The sequence below is a fragment of the Hemicordylus capensis genome, chromosome 1 (genome assembly GCF_027244095.1).
Source record: "Hemicordylus capensis ecotype Gifberg chromosome 1, rHemCap1.1.pri, whole genome shotgun sequence".
Lineage (NCBI taxonomy): Eukaryota > Metazoa > Chordata > Lepidosauria > Squamata > Cordylidae > Hemicordylus > Hemicordylus capensis.
This window is the reverse complement of record NC_069657.1, coordinates 119,525,119-119,543,687: the sequence shown is the minus strand read 5'-3', so window position 1 is coordinate 119,543,687 and position 18,569 is coordinate 119,525,119. Positions and strand designations below refer to the sequence as shown.

General features: G+C 45.3%; 1 protein-coding gene across 13 annotated transcripts in view; it reads right to left on the bottom strand.

Moving 5' to 3' along the window:
• Positions 1-18,569, bottom strand: part of DENND2B (DENN domain containing 2B) — a 300,704-nt gene that overhangs the window by 75,270 nt on the left and 206,865 nt on the right. For 12 of the 13 annotated variants that reach the window (XM_053271120.1, XM_053271139.1, XM_053271128.1 and 9 more), the window contains 4 exons: positions 15,749-15,897; positions 5,392-5,607; positions 1,324-1,420; positions 254-298 (listed from right to left, as the gene is read on the bottom strand). In XM_053271120.1, the coding sequence (XP_053127095.1) occupies positions 254-298; positions 1,324-1,420; positions 5,392-5,607; positions 15,749-15,897 (507 nt within the window). The remainder of the gene's footprint in view (positions 1-253; positions 299-1,323; positions 1,421-5,391; positions 5,608-15,748; positions 15,898-18,569) is intronic. The other variant, XM_053271189.1, reaches the window with a different exon arrangement.

Sequence of the window (18,569 nt, the reverse complement as noted above, 5' to 3'; positions counted from 1 at the left end):
GAGAGGGGGAGAGGGAAATAGGGCAATGCTTCCCAGCCGTGGAGAGGGGGAAATGGGATGCCAGACAGATGGGAGGCGGCGGGCACAGCAGAGACTGCACGCCCACCAGAAACTGCTGCACAGAAGCCTGGAGATTTGTATGCATGCAACTTAGAGGGAACAGTGATGGGAGTACATCAGCAGAGTGCTGCTTCAGCAGGAAGCTGCATGGTTTTTTTAGTGACTAGAAAATAAACCAGGTTGAGCCTCTCACCTTTAAACCTGTCGTCTGAATCGCTTTCACTCTCACTGTTCTCATCTGCAAAAAATATAAGAATTCTGCTGATAAAGAAAAGATCAGACTTGCTCTTGTTACTTAAGTTAGCAAAATTGCCTCCTCTTGTGTCATGCATATTCTGAAAGGGATTTACTTAGCAGACTATTTGGTTAGGGGATATCTATGCAGAAATTATTTGTGCTTATGGAAATATTGGATTAGCATCAGAAAAATAGTTTGGAGGTAAAATCTCACACTGATTAGGTAACATTTTAAAATCTAGTTCAATATTTTCCACCCAAATTATTTTAGATATTGAAAGGAGAATGTATGACATCAGGGAAGTCAATGAGAACAGTCTCTCTAAAAGCTTAACTGAGCAGAAATCTATAAGGCATTATACCATAGAGACTGCCAAACCATGACCCATTCATAGAGTGTGGCTGTCAGGCAATTCAAGAAAATGATGTGTGTCTTCATATAGCTCTTCAGTAGGCACACAGCTCTGTTGCAGTAAGGGCAAGGAGCAGCTATACCAAAGTTAGTAAGAGCAGACAGCTTGCTTTGCACCAGCAGTAGGACTAGGATCATGCCCCTGACACAGGATAGAACCATTAAGACTAGCCACTGTTTGTTATACCAGCACATATTAGAGATGTGCACAAAACAAAATTTGTGTTCCGTTCCCCATCCTGAACAAGCAGATCTAAACCATCTCTCAGGTTCTGATCCCCCACAGTCGGTACCTCTGTGTTATTTGAATTCAGTTTCAGTTTGTTATCCCTCATGCAGCTCATTACCACCTCCAGGCAAGTATTTAGGGAGGTAATGCCATTCCCTGATGAAGTTGATATGGAGAAACAGATTTGGGTGCCACCAAATTTCCTGATGATCTCTCCCAGTGGCAACATGTAGATGTTAAAAAGCACTGGAGACAGTATCAAGTATTCTGCAACTCCATACATTAACTCCTGCATTGCAGAGCAACAGTTGCCGAGTGACAAAGCTACTATGATAGGCAGAAGTTCAATATTCCTTCAGTAAACCAACATGTTTCTACAGTATACCTCTTAGTGATGCTGTTTCAATATTGGACATTGAAAGCTTCTTTAATCTTTTTTTCCCTCTTTTTGCACTATAGATAGAATTGATCCTTTGTACAAGCTGTAAAAGAAGAGCATAACCATTAGCCCAGAATACATCTAATCAGAAGGATGAACACAGACCAAGTGAAAATTCTGTGTTCAAAAACATGTATGTTATTCACTTGCTGCTCTTTTCTCTTGCATGCAAACTAAACATGGCCATTGCTGAAACATAAACATTAGGGATATTTTCACATATCCGAAAATTCACCCCAATCTGGTTCTAATCTTGGGGTAAACTCTCAATTTCATGCTTTTTAACAGTGCCAAAAATGAAGCACAACACTGGTTGGACAGTAGCAATTTTGCTCCAGGTTTTTCCAGAACATACTGTGAGGTCATTCACAAAATCAAACAGAAACACCCTTGTCAAACTGTTAACATCACTTTTACACCTACATCTCTGTCTTTTAGTAGTAGTAGTAGTAATGATAATGATGATAAAATAAATAAATAAATAAATAACCCCGACAACAATAATAAAAACTTATTTGTTAGCCTCCCCCATAACAAATTGTTCTCTGGGAGGTTCACAACACAGGATTAAAACACACAATAGAAACACATAATACATTAAATCATAAAAGACAAAAAGAGAGACAAGAAAATAGAGAATGCAATACAAAGTATTTTAAAAATTCATTTTAAAATGAGTTAAAAATAACATCAAATTAAATCTGAAAATCAGAACATAAAAATTTACAAGGCCGGAGTGAACAAAAAGGTCTTTACCAGGCATATAAAAGATCAAAGTGATGAAACTAGGCGAACCTCACTGGGGAGACTATTCCATAAACGGGGTGCAACCACCGGAAAGACCTTCTCCCTAGGAAGCACCTGCCTGACCTCATCTGGCCTCTGAAGAAGATCTTAAGGTCCGGGTTGGGACATATGGGGCAAGGCGCTCTCTCAGGCAACCCAATCCCAAGCCATTTAGGGCTTTAAAGCTTAAAACCAGCAGTTTGAATTGGGCCTGGAAACAGACTGGGAGGCAGTACAGCTAATGAAGCACTGGCGTAATATACTCAAAACATCCAGTCCTAGTTAATAATCTTGCAGCCCTATTTTATACCAGCTGCAGTTTCCAGACTTTTTTCAAAGACAGCCCATGTACAACACATTGCAGTAGTCTAAGCCAGAAGTTACCAGAGCATGAGTAACTGTGGCCAAGCAAGCTATCTCTGCCCAGGTAAGATTGCAGCTGGTGTATCAGCCGAAACTGATAAAAGGTGCTCCGAGCCACAAATGCCACTTGAGCCTCTAGTGACAGTGCTGGATCAATGAGCACCACCAGTCTGCAAACCTGGTCCTTTGGGTAAACTCCAATGCATATAGTGCATGTGCACTGCTGAATTGCATCCTTCTTCTTTACTCAAAGCAGACAATTAATGGCATCTATGCAGTAAATGCCACCTCAAAGCGAGGCTTCAAGTAATTGTTACATGATAGGAATTGCTGGCTATCAAGTTTTGTTCTTTATTAGACAGAATAAAGACTAACAGTACAATCCTATGAAATTTCACTTAGAAGTAAATCCTACTATATTTAGTGAGGATCACTCTTATGTTACTTAGCCTGCAATTTTACATACAGTTACTTGAATGGATATATAAAACCAATTTTGCCTCTAGAATACTCAGCACCACAGGTTTTTAAACATTCCTTAATTAACCAAGAAAGAGCCAAAATATATGTAAATTGAGGAGTGTTTTCAACATCCCGCCACTATAAGCCCTGAACAGTCTATTGCTTATAAAATCAAAGGTATCCACCCAACCCCCCTGAAATCATGCACACATCAACTGAGGGCAAGAGACACCACCCCTTCATATTTGGTGCAAATCCATTGCAAAATGGCTTGAGAAACAACAGTTTAAGTTTGTAGCTTCTAAAAAGAGGTTTAAAGAGGTTGGCGACCTTTTTTTCATCACAGATAATATATATTTTTAAATGTTTGATGTCTTTTTAGCATTTCCCCAAAATGCAGGTCCATATGGGATTGGTGCCTTTTGCTGCTTTGAAAGACATCAAACTAGTGATTTTTTTTGATTAATTTTTTTTAGTAATTACTGTTCAAAATCCCCATAATAACAGGGACAATAACAAAGGAAAAGTTAGTTAAGAGCATAATTGAGTCTGCCCTCTGATAATTCTGAAGCAAAGTTTGGAGGGGCAAGTCCTGGCAATTTCTAGTGAGTGACTTCCTGGTTGTGAACATAGGTGCCAATAAGGACAGTCTATGAGCACTCTGGTACTTGTATAGTTAAACAACCATTCCTTCCCCTTCCTTTCCTTTCATGGGCATTTGTTTTCCTACCTCTGCCCCCTTTCTCTCACCCCCACCAAAGAGGCAAAGCAAAGGCCATCAGCAAAGCTTGGAATAAGTTACTAGAAAGTAAATCCATTGATTCCACTGGAGCTTACTTCTGAGTAAGCACACATAGGGATTAGGACCAGCAGAAATCCTAGGCAACAATATGGGTTCTCTTTTTTTCCTTCCTCCAAGCTATTCAGCAAAGCATAGAAGGGGGGAACCCCATTTATTTCTCTGGAGCTTACTTATGAGTTAAAATGTATATGATTGGGACCAAGGCCCCCATGCTAGGAAGTTCCAAAGAAGGAACCTCAAGAAAATCCTAAAAACCATTCCCACCCAGCACCAAGAAACCAACATTTTGTTGTAGACGGCTCACGGAGGTTCTATATCAAAGCCAAACTGCAAGTACATATGGAAACGTCACTTGGCCATACTTAAGAAATGAGGCGGTCTGGCTGTCATGTAGAACCTCCATGTTCAAGGGCTGCTACACCACAATAATAGTTTGTTGGCACTGGGTGGGAATGGTTTCTGGAAATGAGGCTCCATGCACCCACACTTTGCCTTGGTCTTTCAGGTGAACATTGGATTGAAGAGAGATGCATCATCCATGCAGACTTTTAACAAGTGCAGTTTCCCTAATCACTTCTTAGAGATGTCCCTGATGAATTTCTGCCTGATGCATCTCTGATCAAGGCAAAATGTGGGTGCATGGAGCCTCATTCCTAAAGCTATCTTCAGATACCAGACTGTACAAAGTCTTTACAGCTAATATAGTGGAGATTAAGATGGGCACCTTAACTTGCAATTCCCAGTCTTTTTAGAGTATGAGTGAAAATGTAAAGCATCTTAACTCTCATCTTAAATCAAAGGTTTTTGGATTACTGAATATACAAGGAAAATAGTATACTAAGCTATAAATAAGGATGTCGGTTGGTGGTGTCATAATATCAGACAATTCTTTAATATCCTCTTTGGACTTTGAAATATATTACAGAAATAACTTATTCCATTGATTTTTGTTTCAGAATTGTAAGGACACAGCTATCTGAAAAGCACAGCCTGTAAAACAATGAGCACTCTATTAGATCAGTAGTAATTTCCTTGAGAACCACCATTACAAACAAAACAAAAGAGGGGGAAATTAGCTTGACATATTATTATAGAGCAGATGATAAATAGTAAGAGATCAACCACTCTGTATTCAGCTAGAAAGCCACACTCCAGTTCACAGATTTCCAGGGGAAAATATATTCCATGTTTAATCATGGAAAAGCCTAGGCACAATGCTCCTTCTCACACATGTGCCTTAAAGTAGTCCTTCCATATTTCTGGTTGGGAGATGTGAAAAATCACACATGCCCATTATGCCTGAGAAGAATACTTCAGCTAGATGTGTGCTACTTTCTGAATATGCACATGTCACTGCTGTGGGGCACCAAAAGCAGGAAATGAAGGAAGTGTCATCAGCAAACACAGGCCTATAGCTCTAGACCTAGAGAAATTGGCCATAGAACTCTTAGTGCCCTATATTCTACTCACTTTAAGCCCAAATTATTTTCCTTAATAGCAAGAAAGAAAGAAAGAAAGAAAGAAAGAAAGAAAGAAAGAAAGAAAGAAAGAAAGAAAGAAAGAAAGCTCCGCTTCTAGGACATTTCCATGGCCACCATTACCTTTGGAACTCTCCTGGCCCTGCGTGTAGACAGAAGTTCACTTGTAGTACTCAGACTGTCCTCATTCAGGCTGGATGGAGAGGAGGGGATGCCCAGCTGAGCCAGCAGCAGCATGTCATCATGACTGTGCCTCTTGGGTAATCGTGGCAGGCGATGGCTTTTCCTTTCTGACCAGTTTCCAATTCTTAAGGACTGGCTGCTGGGCTTTGAAGGTAGCTTGAAAGAAAGAAAAATGCCTGTAACAGAAGCACAGTTGTACTGGCAAAAAGCTAACTATGTCAGAGCCTGTCTGAGTAAAATGAATACAAGGACTGCAAATGAGCCTCAGTGGACATGAAATAAGGGGAGTTTGTTAGATTTAGATAGAATTGTCTTCATTAAAGACAGTGTTTTGCTCTTAGTATAAGGAGCTTCCTTATACTAGCTCACAAACATTGGTCCACATAGCCCAGCATTCCCTACTTCAGCAGGCAGTCTCAGACAGAGCTCTTTTCCAGTCCTGATATATCTCCGATCTTTTAGCACAGATTGAGTCCAGGACCTTATACATTCAAAGCCAGTGCTTACTACTGAGTGATGACTTCTCATGACTGACAGTCCCTTCACATCCCTTCTCATTTTTCCTGCCTCCAGAGGCGCTTCATGACAGCGCCTATCATCTGGTCATGTAAGCTGCACAGCTTGGACTGCTACTGGATCATATGGGGGGAAGGAAGGCAATATCCTGCCTTCCCCACGTCCAACCTCTCTGGCCCAGCAAAAGCTCATGTGAACAACCTTAAGGTCTTTCTTCCCTCTCATTGAGCACTTTCATAAAATGGTCCAAAAACTGATCCTTTCAGTTTGAATCTACCATGGAGTTATTTACAGCAGATTAGAAAAGGGCAGGGGGTGTACTATAGCAACAATTTAGTCTTCCATGTGGGTTACCATGTGGGCTACTGCCATGTGGGTTATAGTAGAGGCTATATAGGGTTACCTTGTAACTACACTGTAATATACAGTTCAGTATTGTCTACACAGACTGACAGCAGCTCTGAAGGGTTTCAGACAAGGCTGGAGATTCCAGGGATTGGACCTAAATTGGGGGACTGTAGGGAAATTATTTTCAATGGGAATGGCCAATCTCCTTCATGGAATCTGCACTCTAAAACTTTTCAAAAAGTATTTTTCTGAATTGACATCCCCTTTGTTATCCTTCCCATGCCATATGTGATTCTAGGGGAATACCAATCTACTGCTGGAGCATGGAAATTTTGGTCATAAATGGCAAAACCTGCTGCATTTCATCAGGAAATTGTGGCTTTTTAGAAGGCTTTCAGTCAATCGAGAATTCTACAGGCTTTTGGCTGAACTATTGTAGCTACTTGCCTGCTTTATATTTAAATGACAATATAGTGAGTTAAAATGGCAACAGGATATGATTGTAATGTCCAGAATTTAAAAATACACCAAGAACACCACAATGAACAGGGATGATGCAGACCACACCTCTCTACATTCCTCAATTTAAATCTACTAATGGGCTGAAGCTCTACTTTGACATGTCCTGACTCCTGAACATGATAACTATCTCATTCTTCCCACCTGACCAGGAAGAATAGCTCTGAGGTAAGACTTTGGAAAAAATATTTCCATCAAAATGATCGGTCTTCTCCATCTACCTCCAAGATACAGACACAAACAAGAAAGGGGGAAATATATGTAACAGAGGAAGCAACTGAATGGATGGAGAATGTAGTGAGAGATTAGCCAGGCCATGAAACATGATGAAGCTACCCATGGAGGTGAGATATTTTGATGCTATTTTCTGTAGAAATTAGAGCCTCAATGCACACCAGTATTTATTTATTTATTTTTTGCATTTATATACCGCCTTTCATTAAAAAGATAACCCCAAGGCGGTTTACAAAAGTTAAAAACATACAATAAAAACACAATAAAAACATCATGTTAAAAGTACAAAAACATATAAAAACAGGCATAAAAACAACACAACAAATAGGAACACAGAGAAGCCGCAGTAAAAAACAATCATGTAAAAGCCTGGGTAAAAAGCCAAGTCTTTAAAAGCTTTCTAAAAGCCGTGATGGAGTCCGAGGAACGAATGGCCACTGGGAGAGCATTCCAGAGTCTGGGGGCAGCAACAGAGAAGGCCCTGTCCCGAGTGCACGACAACCGGGCCTCCCTCATTGTCGGCACCCGGAGCAGGGCCCCCTCAGATGTCCTCGTCAAGCGGGCAGCAACCCTTGGGAGCAGGCGGTCCCTCAAATACCCTGGGCCCAAACCATTTAGGGCTTTAAAGGTCAAAACCAGCACCTTGAATTGGACCCGGAAACGAACCGGCAGCCAGTGCAGCTCTTTCAAAATGGGGGTGATATGTTCCCAACGGGCAGCTCTGGATAAAACCCTCGCTGCCGCGTTTTGCACTAGCTGCAGTTTCCGGATATTCTTCAAGGGCAGCCCCACGTAGAGCGCGTTACAGTAATCCAGCCGCGACGTGACTAAGGCGTGGGTAACCGTGGCCAGATCTGCCTTCTCGAGAAAGGGACGCAGCTGGCGCACCAGCCGAAGCCGTGCAAAGGCACCCCTGGCCACCGCCTCCACCTGAGCCTCCAAAAGCAGAGCCGGGTCCAGTAGTACCCCCAAGCTGCGTACTTGCTCCTTCAAGGGGAGTGCAACCCCATCCAGAACCGGTAAAATCTCCTCATCCCGATTGGCTCTCCTACTGACCAACAGTACCTCCGTCTTATCCGGATTCAATTTCAGTTTGTTAGCCCACATCCAACCCATCACGGCCTCCAACCCCCGATTCAGGACATCCACCGCCTCCCTAGGATCAGATGACAAGGAGAGATAGAGCTGAGTGTCATCCGCATATTGCTGACAACTCAGTCCAAATCTCCGGATGACCTCTCCCAGCGGCTTCATGTAGATGTTAAACAGCATGGGGGACAAGACCGATCCCTGCGGGACCCCACAGGCCAACGGCCACGGGGCCGAGCAGTAGTCCCCCAGCACCACCTTCTGAACCCTCCACTCAAGAAAGGACCGGAACCACTGCAACGCAGTGCCTCCGATTCCCATACTCGAGAGGCGGCCCAGAAGGATACCATGGTCGATGGTATCGAACGCCGCCGAGAGGTCCAGCAGAACCAACAGGGACGCACTCCCCCTGTCTAGTTCCCGGCGTAGGTCATCCACTAGAGCGACCAAGGCAGTCTCAGTCCCATACCCGGGGCGGAAGCCAGATTGAAAAGGGTCCAGATAATCCGTATCATCCAAGACCCTCTGCAGCTGGGACGCCACCACACGCTCCATCACCTTGCCCAAAAAGGGGAGGTTAGACACAGGTCTATAGTTGTCCAGGTTGGAGGGATCAAGGGAGGGCTTTTTTAATAGAGGTCTTACCACCGCCTCCTTGAGGCACGATGGCATCCTGCCCTCCCTTAACGAAGCATTAACGATCACCTCCAGCCATCTACCTGTCCCCTCCCCGGCAGCTTTTATTAGCCATGAAGGGCAAGGGTCAAGAGCGCACGAAGTCGCCTGCACACTGCCCAGGATCTTGTCCACATCCTCAGGCCGCACCAACTGAAAAGAATCCAACACAACGGGACCAGATGGTACCAGAGGCACGTCTGCCAGAACTGCCAAAACTCTGGAGTCCAGGTCAGCACGGATGCAAGCGACTTTATCTGCAAAGCGACAGGCAAACCGATCACAAAGAGCCGTAGATGACTCCTCCCCCATTGTCCGGGGGGATGTGTGGAGCAATGTTTTCACCACACGAAACAGCTCTGTTTGCCTGCACTGAGCAGACGCAATGGAGGCGGAGAAAAAACGTTTCTTCGCCGCCCCCACCGCCACGGCATAGTCCCTAAAATGGGCTCTAGCCCGTGTTCGATTGGATTCGTGACGACTCTTCCTCCAGCGTCGCTCCAGCCGTCGTCCGAGTTGCTTCATCGCCCTAAGCTCCGAGGAAAACCAAGGAGCAGAACGGGCTCCACCAAGCCGGAGAGGGCGCTTGGGGGCAACCGTGTCAACAGCCCGGGCCATCTCTCCATTCCAGAGATCAACCAAGGCCTCGACAGGGTCACCAGCTCTGGACACTGGAAACTCCCCGAGGGCCGTCTGAAATCCAAGCGGATCCATAAGCCTCCGGGGGCGGACCATCTTAATCGGCCCACCACCCCTGCGGAGGGCAGACGGAGCAGTCAAACTAAACCCCACCAGGTGATGATCTGTCCATGACAAGGGAGTGATCTCAAATTCCCCCACCTCCAGATCATTTATTTCCCGATCGGCAAAAACCAGATCCAGAGTGTGTCCCGCCACGTGGGTAGGGCCCGATACCAACTGAGACAGGCCCATGGTTGCCATGGAGGCCATGAAATCCTGAGCCGCACCCACTAAGGGGACCTCAGCGTGGACATTGAAGTCCCCCAAGACAATAAGCCTGGGGGAACCCAAGGCCACCTCCGAGACCACCCCCGCCAGCTCAGGTAGGGAGACTGAAGTGCAGCGGGGTGGTCGGTACACCAGCAGAATCCCCAGCCTATCTCGGAGGCCCACCAGAATTCCACTCGAAATTCTGAGATTGCCTGACCGGGCACCTGGAAACGGGGAGGGTCTCTCGAAAGATGACTGCAATGCTTCCTCCCCGACCCTCGAGGCGGGGCTGCTGCACGATCTGGAAACCTGGAGGACAAAGCTGAGAGAGACCAACCCCGCCCAGCGCATCCAACCAGGTCTCCGTCACGCATACCAGGTCAGCACACTCATCCACAATCAAATCGTGGATGAGAGATGTTTTTGCGTTAACTGACCTGGCATTCAGCAGCAGCACCCTAATCCTCGAAGGAGTGTTCTCAGAGCTCCCTTGGGTCAGAGGGTTGGGGGAAGGGCCGGAAAAAGGAACAGGCCTCAATTGCCTGGACTGTTTTCCCCTGTAACGGCCTGCCCAACTCCCACCGCCATACCTCCCTCTGCCCGCTACCCGTGATATTGCCGCCCCCACTCCAGACCCACTTTTTTGTTCTCCCAGACACATCCCCCCAGACTATTCCACCACGGCTACTTGGCTTAATTTAAAACCAAGACCAGACTCATACAGTCCCTGCTGACTTCTTGCTTGGTGGAAGATGGATCGTCAAGGCAGGAGGAGAAGGTCTTCAGGGCTCCAGGCAGCTCGCCCCATGGCTGAGAGCCACAAGGACGAGAGCCCTTATGCTCTCGCCCTTCGGCTCACGCCAAGAGGCGCACGCCCCTGGCCCAGCCCCAGCTTTAAAGCCACAGAGGCTGAGGGTAGATGGCACACACCTGGAGAAAGAGGTGGGGCAGAAGCCCAAACACAGTCACTGCCCTGCCAAGATGTTCCCTCTTCCCTTCCTCAGTCCCTGGCCCAGCCCCAGCTTTAAAGCCACAGAGGCTGAGGGTAGATGGCACACACCTGGAGAAAGAGGTGGGGCAGAAGCCCAAACACAGTCACTGCCCTGCCAAGATGTTCCCTCTTCCCTTCCTCAGTCCCTGGCCCAGCCCCAGCTTTAAAGCCACAGAGGCTGAGGGTAGATGGCACACACCTGGAGAAAGAGGTGGGGCAGAAGCCCAAACACAGTCACTGCCCTGCCAAGATGTTCCCTCTTCCCTTCCTCAGTCCCTGGCCCAGCCCCAGCTTTAAAGCCACAGAGGCTGAGGGTAGATGGCACACACCTGGAGAAAGAGGTGGGGCAGAAGCCCAAACACAGTCACTGCCCTGCCAAGATGTTCCCTCTTCCCTTCCTCAGTCCCTGGCCCAGCCCCAGCTTTAAAGCCACAGAGGCTGAGGGTAGATGGCACACACCTGGAGAAAGAGGTGGGGCAGAAGCCCAAACACAGTCACTGCCCTGCCAAGATGTTCCCTCTTCCCTTCCTCAGTCCCTGGCCCAGCCCCAGCTTTAAAGCCACAGAGGCTGAGGGTAGATGGCACACACCTGGAGAAAGAGGTGGGGCAGAAGCCCAAACACAGTCACTGCCCTGCCAAGATGTTCCCTCTTCCCTTCCTCAGTCCCTGGCCCAGCCCCAGCTTTAAATGTATGAGTTGACATCAGTTGTTACTGGCACCTCAGCATTGCTGTGGGTTTTTAGTGACAATGAAAACACAGTTTTTGTAGAATCATGGGCTTGCAGAGTAGCAGACGACCTTATAAGCCATCTAGTCCAATTCCTGCTCAGTGCAGGAAATCCAGAGCTGCAGCATCCCCAGCAGATGGCTACGTAGTCTCTGCTTTAAGACTTCCAGCAAGTTCCAGTTTGATTCTGTGTCCCAGTTACATATGCATATGCTCAATGGAGGAGTGATAGATAATTTATTTACAGTCATAGACCAAAAATACAAGGACAAAGTACAAGAAGAGGAACAAAATACAAAATAAAATAAAATACAAGAGTAAAATAATAAAATCAAACGTAAAGTGACTCCCCTTTGTACAATCTAGAAACGATATAACAGAACCTTGCAACAGAGTTAGAAACAGAAGAAGAATCCCTGTCTGACAATAAAAATTTAACAATATGGTCATTGGACTGATCTGTCGACCCACACACTAGAGGAAGAATAAAGTGTTCACTGATCTTCTGATGTAATTTACAGTGCAATAAAACGTGGGCTATAGTTTCTATATAGTTTCTCTATCCCCAGAGCCACAACTGCATCAGCGTTCCTCCAAAGGGAGACCCTGGTATCTCCCAGCTAATAACGCAGAAGGAAGAGCATTGGACCTTGCTCTTATAAATGCCCAGCGAAATTTGCTAAATGTGATAGTAAACAAATATGTGGCAGGGGAAAAGCCCATCTTAAACTTTATTCCTTTGTAGTGTTCAGGTAAGAAGGTCCAATTATTTTGAGTTTCCATGTCTTCTAGTCGTTGTCTTGCTTCTTTTTTTGCTTTTGCCAAGCCCAGTTCTAGTAACAATTCAGGGGCTAAACCTATGGAAAGAAGTTTGTCGCTCACTGTTGAACACCAGATTGGCTGGGGGTTAGCTGAGAGAAACACAGGGAGTAATCCAGCTGGTCGCAGGTGAACTTTTAACAAAAGTTAATAATTAGGAGCCAAGCTCTCGTCTTGATCTTTGGGAGACCTGCCTCCATTAGTAAAACCACATTTGGGTTACACTTGGATGTGCCAAATAAGGTTCTTAGAAAGCCAGATTGATTTCTTTCTAGCATATCAAAATTAGAATATGGGCCCAATTGAATACCATACAGCAGTTGGGGAACTGTTTTTGCAGAGTACAGTTTTAAAGCTGCGGGAATGAAACCAGCAACTTGGGTTCTATGAAATCTACAAATTGCCGCTGTGCTGCATTTTGCCGATTCAGTTACCATTTTTATGTGCTCGGATTTCCCACCATTTTGTTGGAAAATTGCCCCCAAATACTTTATTTGTTTTATTTGCTCTAAGTGATGTCCATTCAGAGACCAAACGAATTTCTTAACTCTGTTCTTAAAGCATAGGATTTTTTACTTAGAGTAATTAATCTCAAGATATTCCTCTTTGCAATACTCAGCAAGGACATCTAAAGCTCTCTTAAGCCCAACCCTGGTCTGAGAGAGAATAACCGCATCATCTGCGTACATCAGGATTGGGATCTTCTTATCAGTCAATTCTGGAGCATGAATGTCAGAGTTCTGTAGATGCTTAACTAGAACACTGACATAGAGATTAAATACAAAGGGGGGCAGGACACACCCTTGTCGCACACCTTTTTTAGTTGGAACCGAGTTAGTAAGATTGTCAGTAGAATCTAAACCAGAGCTGCACAACTCAAATGCCCTAGTGGGCCGGAACCATCCACAGCTTGGCGTGCAGGGGCCGAGGTCAATTTTTAGCACATTATTACATTAAAATTAAAAATATTATTAGTTACTTGAGGATCTATTCCCCCTATCAATGTACTCATAGTTTTAACCAAGGATAGTGGCCAGAAAATAGGTCCTGTCCCTGCTCAATCAGTGGGGCACCTGGAGTGCATGCCAGTCCCAAACAAATGCCAAGTCCTCTTCTCTCCCTAAATTGTTGTTGCTTTCAGGCTGCAATCCTAGGCATGCTTACATGGGAATAAGCCTCACTGGTACACCATGGAACATATTTCTGAGAAAACATAGATAGGATGGTTCTGCAGGGAGTTAACAGCTCCTGTGTTGCTGCAGGATACCTGGGGGCCAGTAAAATAGTCCCTGAGGGCTGAATCCGGCCCAGGGCCTTATATTGTGCAGGCCTGATCTAAACGCACGCTTAAGGAAGTATTTTCATGCAATTTGATAATACTAAAAGCCCGTGATCAATAGTTGAAGCAGCCAATTTAGCCCATAAAAGGCCTCTGGAGATAGTATCAAATGCCATTTTGAAATCCATAAATGCAGCAAACAGAGGTCTCTTGCCTAACTTAACATGTTTGTCTACCAAATATTGCAGGACTAGACAATGATCTACAACAGATCTATTGGGTCTAAAGCCAGCTTGTTCATTTTCAACTATACTCTCCTGTTTTAAACATAAATACTTGGCATACAGGTTACTTATAATATTTAAAAGACTAATAGGTCAAAAATTGTAGGTTTGTCTCTGCTACCTCTCTTATAGATCAGTACTATAATAACTGATCCCCAGTTGCTCGGAAATTGGGCAGTTTGGTCTATATAAGTAAACAAAGCAGTGGTTCCTCTTCCCAGGATATTTTGTCTTTGTGAGTCTCCCTTTGTCAAGAAATACATGTTTAAACTTCCCCAAGCTTACACTGAAATTGATTTTTTTTTAAACCAAATCAAAAGAAATTATTAAAAAATGGCATACACATGAAGAAGAGATATGCTCATTACTAATCACATCACAAATACCATTCAATAGATTTTCATGACATTTGTGCAGTTCTGAAGTTAGTTTCCCTCATTTTTTCCCCTGCCAATTGTTTTTAATTTAAAACAATTGTGTTTCTTAACTTGTTGATTTATATTGATTTTATTGTACATCATATTTGATTTTAATAATCTGTAAACTGCTTAATCTGTTAACTGCTACTATTGCACTAGGAAGAAGGTGGAAATTTTAGAATATATAAATAAATAGATTTGTCACTAAGAGATACTTGTCCAACTTTGGGTGGGGGGGGAGATCAAAAGGACATTTTTTGAAATTCACTTTGAACAACATTGTAAAAAAAACCTTTTTTTTACCAAGTATAATGCATGCAGTAAGCCCACTCTAATTCAAAACAAAATTGAAATTCCTCTTCCACCGCCCCACAAGACTTTTGCCATCCACATTTCATATCCTTATTATTATTATTATTATTATTATTATTATTATTATTTTATTTATTTGATTTCTATACCGCCCTTCCAGAAATGGCTCAGGGCGGTTTGCACAGAGAAATAATAAATAAATAAGATGGCTCCCTGTCCCCAAAGGGCTCACATTCTAAAAAACACAAGATAGACACCAGCAACAGTCACTGGAGGTACTGTGCTGGGGGTGGATAGGGCCAGTTACTCTCCCCCTGCTAAATAAAGAGAATCACCACGTTAAAAGATGCCTCTTTGCCACAGCCACAGCTCTGTCAAGCATTATTCATGAATTTTAAAAAATAGTCTTGGAAGAAGCAGATTATCTGATTAACATTTTACCAAACATATTCATTTGGAAACAAATCATTTGAGGTCAGTGAAATTTACCTGTAAGTAAATTATAGTAAATTAAATTATATTATATTGAAACCAGTGGCACATTTCCACATAAAAATCTTTAAAGACCATAGTGGCTGTCAGAAAAGTATCAGAATAGATTTGGGAGAGTAGTAAAGCAGCTGGCTAAGGAAAATTCTGTTGTGCTGCATCATTTCTCAGCTGACGAATTATACATTTCATGTGAAACTATTCTTAGCATCTGAATAAAAATAACTACTAGGGGCCCTGTATACTAATGAAGATAAACAAAGAATAAAGAAACTCAAAGCTTGATCCACCTTCAACTAAAGAGTGATAGAAAATACAGTGACTAGTTCTTGGAGTCACTAATATGAGCAAGATTAACAAACAACTGTAAAGAACACATAATGAACTGTGTCCAATAATATCAGACCAAAATTAAAGAAAGACACTCAGAGCAAATGAACACTTAACAGCATTTGAATCAAGGCTCCTAAATGTTTATAGCAAATTAAAAAAAAAAATCTACCTGTTTTCTTATATCCTCTTTTAGTTTCTTTTCAGCCTATATTCCTGTGGCTGGATTTTTTGCAGAAGGTAAACAAATGAATACTTTCAGATTTCGATCTACAGTCTGAATAAACCCCTGTATTATAAAACATGCTATATTACCTGCGGAGGTGTCGTGTACTTCCTGTCCTGCGGATTCCACATCCTGTGCAAAGATTCTAGGGAACTCTCAGAGAACTGCTGGGATTTTCGGCCTGCATGACGGGCTTTCAGTTCCACATCCTCATACGGATTTTCCTTGGGTGAATCTCCTTTGCAATTTTTTTTAAGAAAAGAAAAACAGATAGGAATGTTTTAAAAAAATCATGTGAACCAAGTGAAAGACTTGTAGAAAACCTCCTTTGCTTCCAGTGTGACTCATCCTTCCAACTGCAGCTGGAAGTACTTGGAGTAGATTTTGGCTATGAAAGACAGTGCTTCTTTTTAAAAAAACAAAACATAGAGCTTTTACAAGACTGCTTTCTGAGCTGCTACAGCTCTGTCAAGCATTATTCATGAATTTAAAAAATAGTCCTGGAAGAAGCAGATTATCTGGACCCATTTCAAACTGGCTTTCGGACAGGCTATGTGGTTGAGACGGCCTTGGTCGGCCTGTTGGATGATCTCCAATTAGGAATCGACAGGAGGAGAGTGACTCTGTTGATCCTTTTGGATCTCTCAATGACTTTCGATACCATCAGTTATGGTATCCTCCTGGAGTGCCTGAAAGAGTTGGGAGTGGGTGGCACTGTTTTGCAGTGGTTCTGCTCCTACCTCTCAGGTAGATTCCAGATGGTGTTGCTTGGAGATTGTTGCTCTTAAAAATGAGAGCTATTGTATGGGGTCCCACAGGGCTCCATTCTATCTCCAATGCTTTTTAAAATCTGCATGAAACTGCTGGTAGAAATCATCAGGGGATTTGGTGCTGGGTGTTATCAATATGCTGATGACACCCAAATCTATTTATCTACGTCGACTTCATCAGAAAATGGCCTAACCTCCCTAATCACCTCGCCTGGAGGAGGTAATAGGCTGGGTGAGAGAGAACAAACTGAGGCTGAATCCAAGCAAGGCGGAGGTACTCATTGTGTGAGGTTGGAACTTAGGAAGCTGCTTAGATCTGCCTATTCTGAATGGGGTTGCACTCCTCCAGAAAGAGCAGGTATGTATTCTGGGAGTACTTCTGGACCCAAACCTCTCCCTGGTCTCTCAGGTTGAGGCAGTGGTCAAAAGGGCTTTCTATCAGCTTTGGCTGATACTCCAGCTAAGTCCATTCCTAGAGATAAGACCTTAAAACAATGGTACATATGCTGGTAACATTCAGGCTTGACTACTGCAATGTGCTCTATGTTGAGCTGCCTTTGTACATACCCCGGAAACTGCAGTTGATACAGAATGCAGCAGGCAAGCTGGTCTCTGGGATTACCCAAAGAGACCATATTGCACCCATTTTAAAAGAATGACACTGGCTGCCAATAAGTTTCCAGGAAGTTTTTCACACGGGGCTTTTAAAACCCTTTAACTTGCATCTCCTCCAGAATGGAGGGGGTACGTTCACATATTGGCCAGATTTACCCCGAACTCTCTGCAAGTTATTGGGGAGCAGTTCACACACAATTCAGGTTATTCACGGTGCATTAAGAGTGTAGCCCTGGTAAAAATATCCACTACTTGTGTTGGTTTTTTTGGGACAACTTTGCAAAAGCTTCCCAGTAAACTCGCAGTAAAGCCTGCTGTGTGTAAAAGTCCCTAACAAAATAAAAAGTGCTGGTTATCCTATATAATAAAGTGCCTGGCGTGTCCGTCCGTGTCTGTAAGGCTGGTGTCTGCGTCCGTGTCTCCCTCGGCTGTTCTGGGCATGCACAGCGCGCATGCCCAGAACAGCCAAGGGAGACATGACCGCCGGCACCAGATGGCCATGTTGGCCGGTTGGTCGGGCCAGCCGCGGAAAGGCCAGAGGCGGTCACGGGGAGGGCAGAGGCGGCAGCGGCGGGTCCAGCCCAGCCGCGGGGAGAGGAGGGGCGGCGGCGTGTCTGGCCTGCCCGCCAAAAAGAACAGGGGCGGAGGCGGCGGGTCTGGACCGGCCGCAAGGAGAGCAGAGGCGGCGGTGGCGGGTCTGGACCGGCCACAGGGAAGGGAAAGATGGAGCGGGTGGGCGGCACTCTTGACGGGGGTGGCGGGACTCTCCGCCCGGCCAGGAGGCCAGAGGTGGCGTCAGCGGGTCCGGACGGCCCGCAGGAAGGCCAGAGGCGGCAACAGCGGGTCCGGCCCGGCCGCAGGGAGGCAAATGCGATGACGGCGGGTCCGGCCGGACCGCAAGGAGGGGGGAAAAGGCGGCAGCAGGTCCGGCCTGGCCACGGAGAGGCCAGAGGCAGTGACGGCGGGTCCGGCCCAGCCGCCCAAAGCCCAAAACGAACAGTTACACCAAGCACAACACACAAAAACACACAAGCAGCGGCCAACACCAACGCCCCCCGCCCGCCCAGCCACCCGAGAGCCAACACTAAAAATAAAGGGAGTGCTGGAAAAGGGGAACTTGGAAGGGGGATCCCTTTGCCAGTTCCGGGCAGCAGGCGGGTTTGTCTGTTTGCCAGCGCGTGGAGAAGCAGGGCCCGTAAATGGCCTATAATGTATTGTTGTTGGGTCATAATCTCGCAACTGCCCTTCGAGGTGGGTTAGGTTGGAAGAGCCACCGGCCCTGCGAATCAGCCTCCTGGCCAAGCAGGGATTTCAGCAAGTCCGGCAGGTCCCGCTCCTTCCTCCCCACACTGCCTCTCCTTTGGGAGGGCCTCCGTGTCTCTCTGCTGCTGCCTCTCTCTCTCTGTGTGTCTGTCTCGCAAACGCCCCCTTAGACTGACTCCCCCCGCTCCCTCCTAGCACCCGTTATTTACCTAAGAGGGAGTGGGGCAGGGTGGAGGGGGAGGGGCAAGAGGGAGTGGGGCAG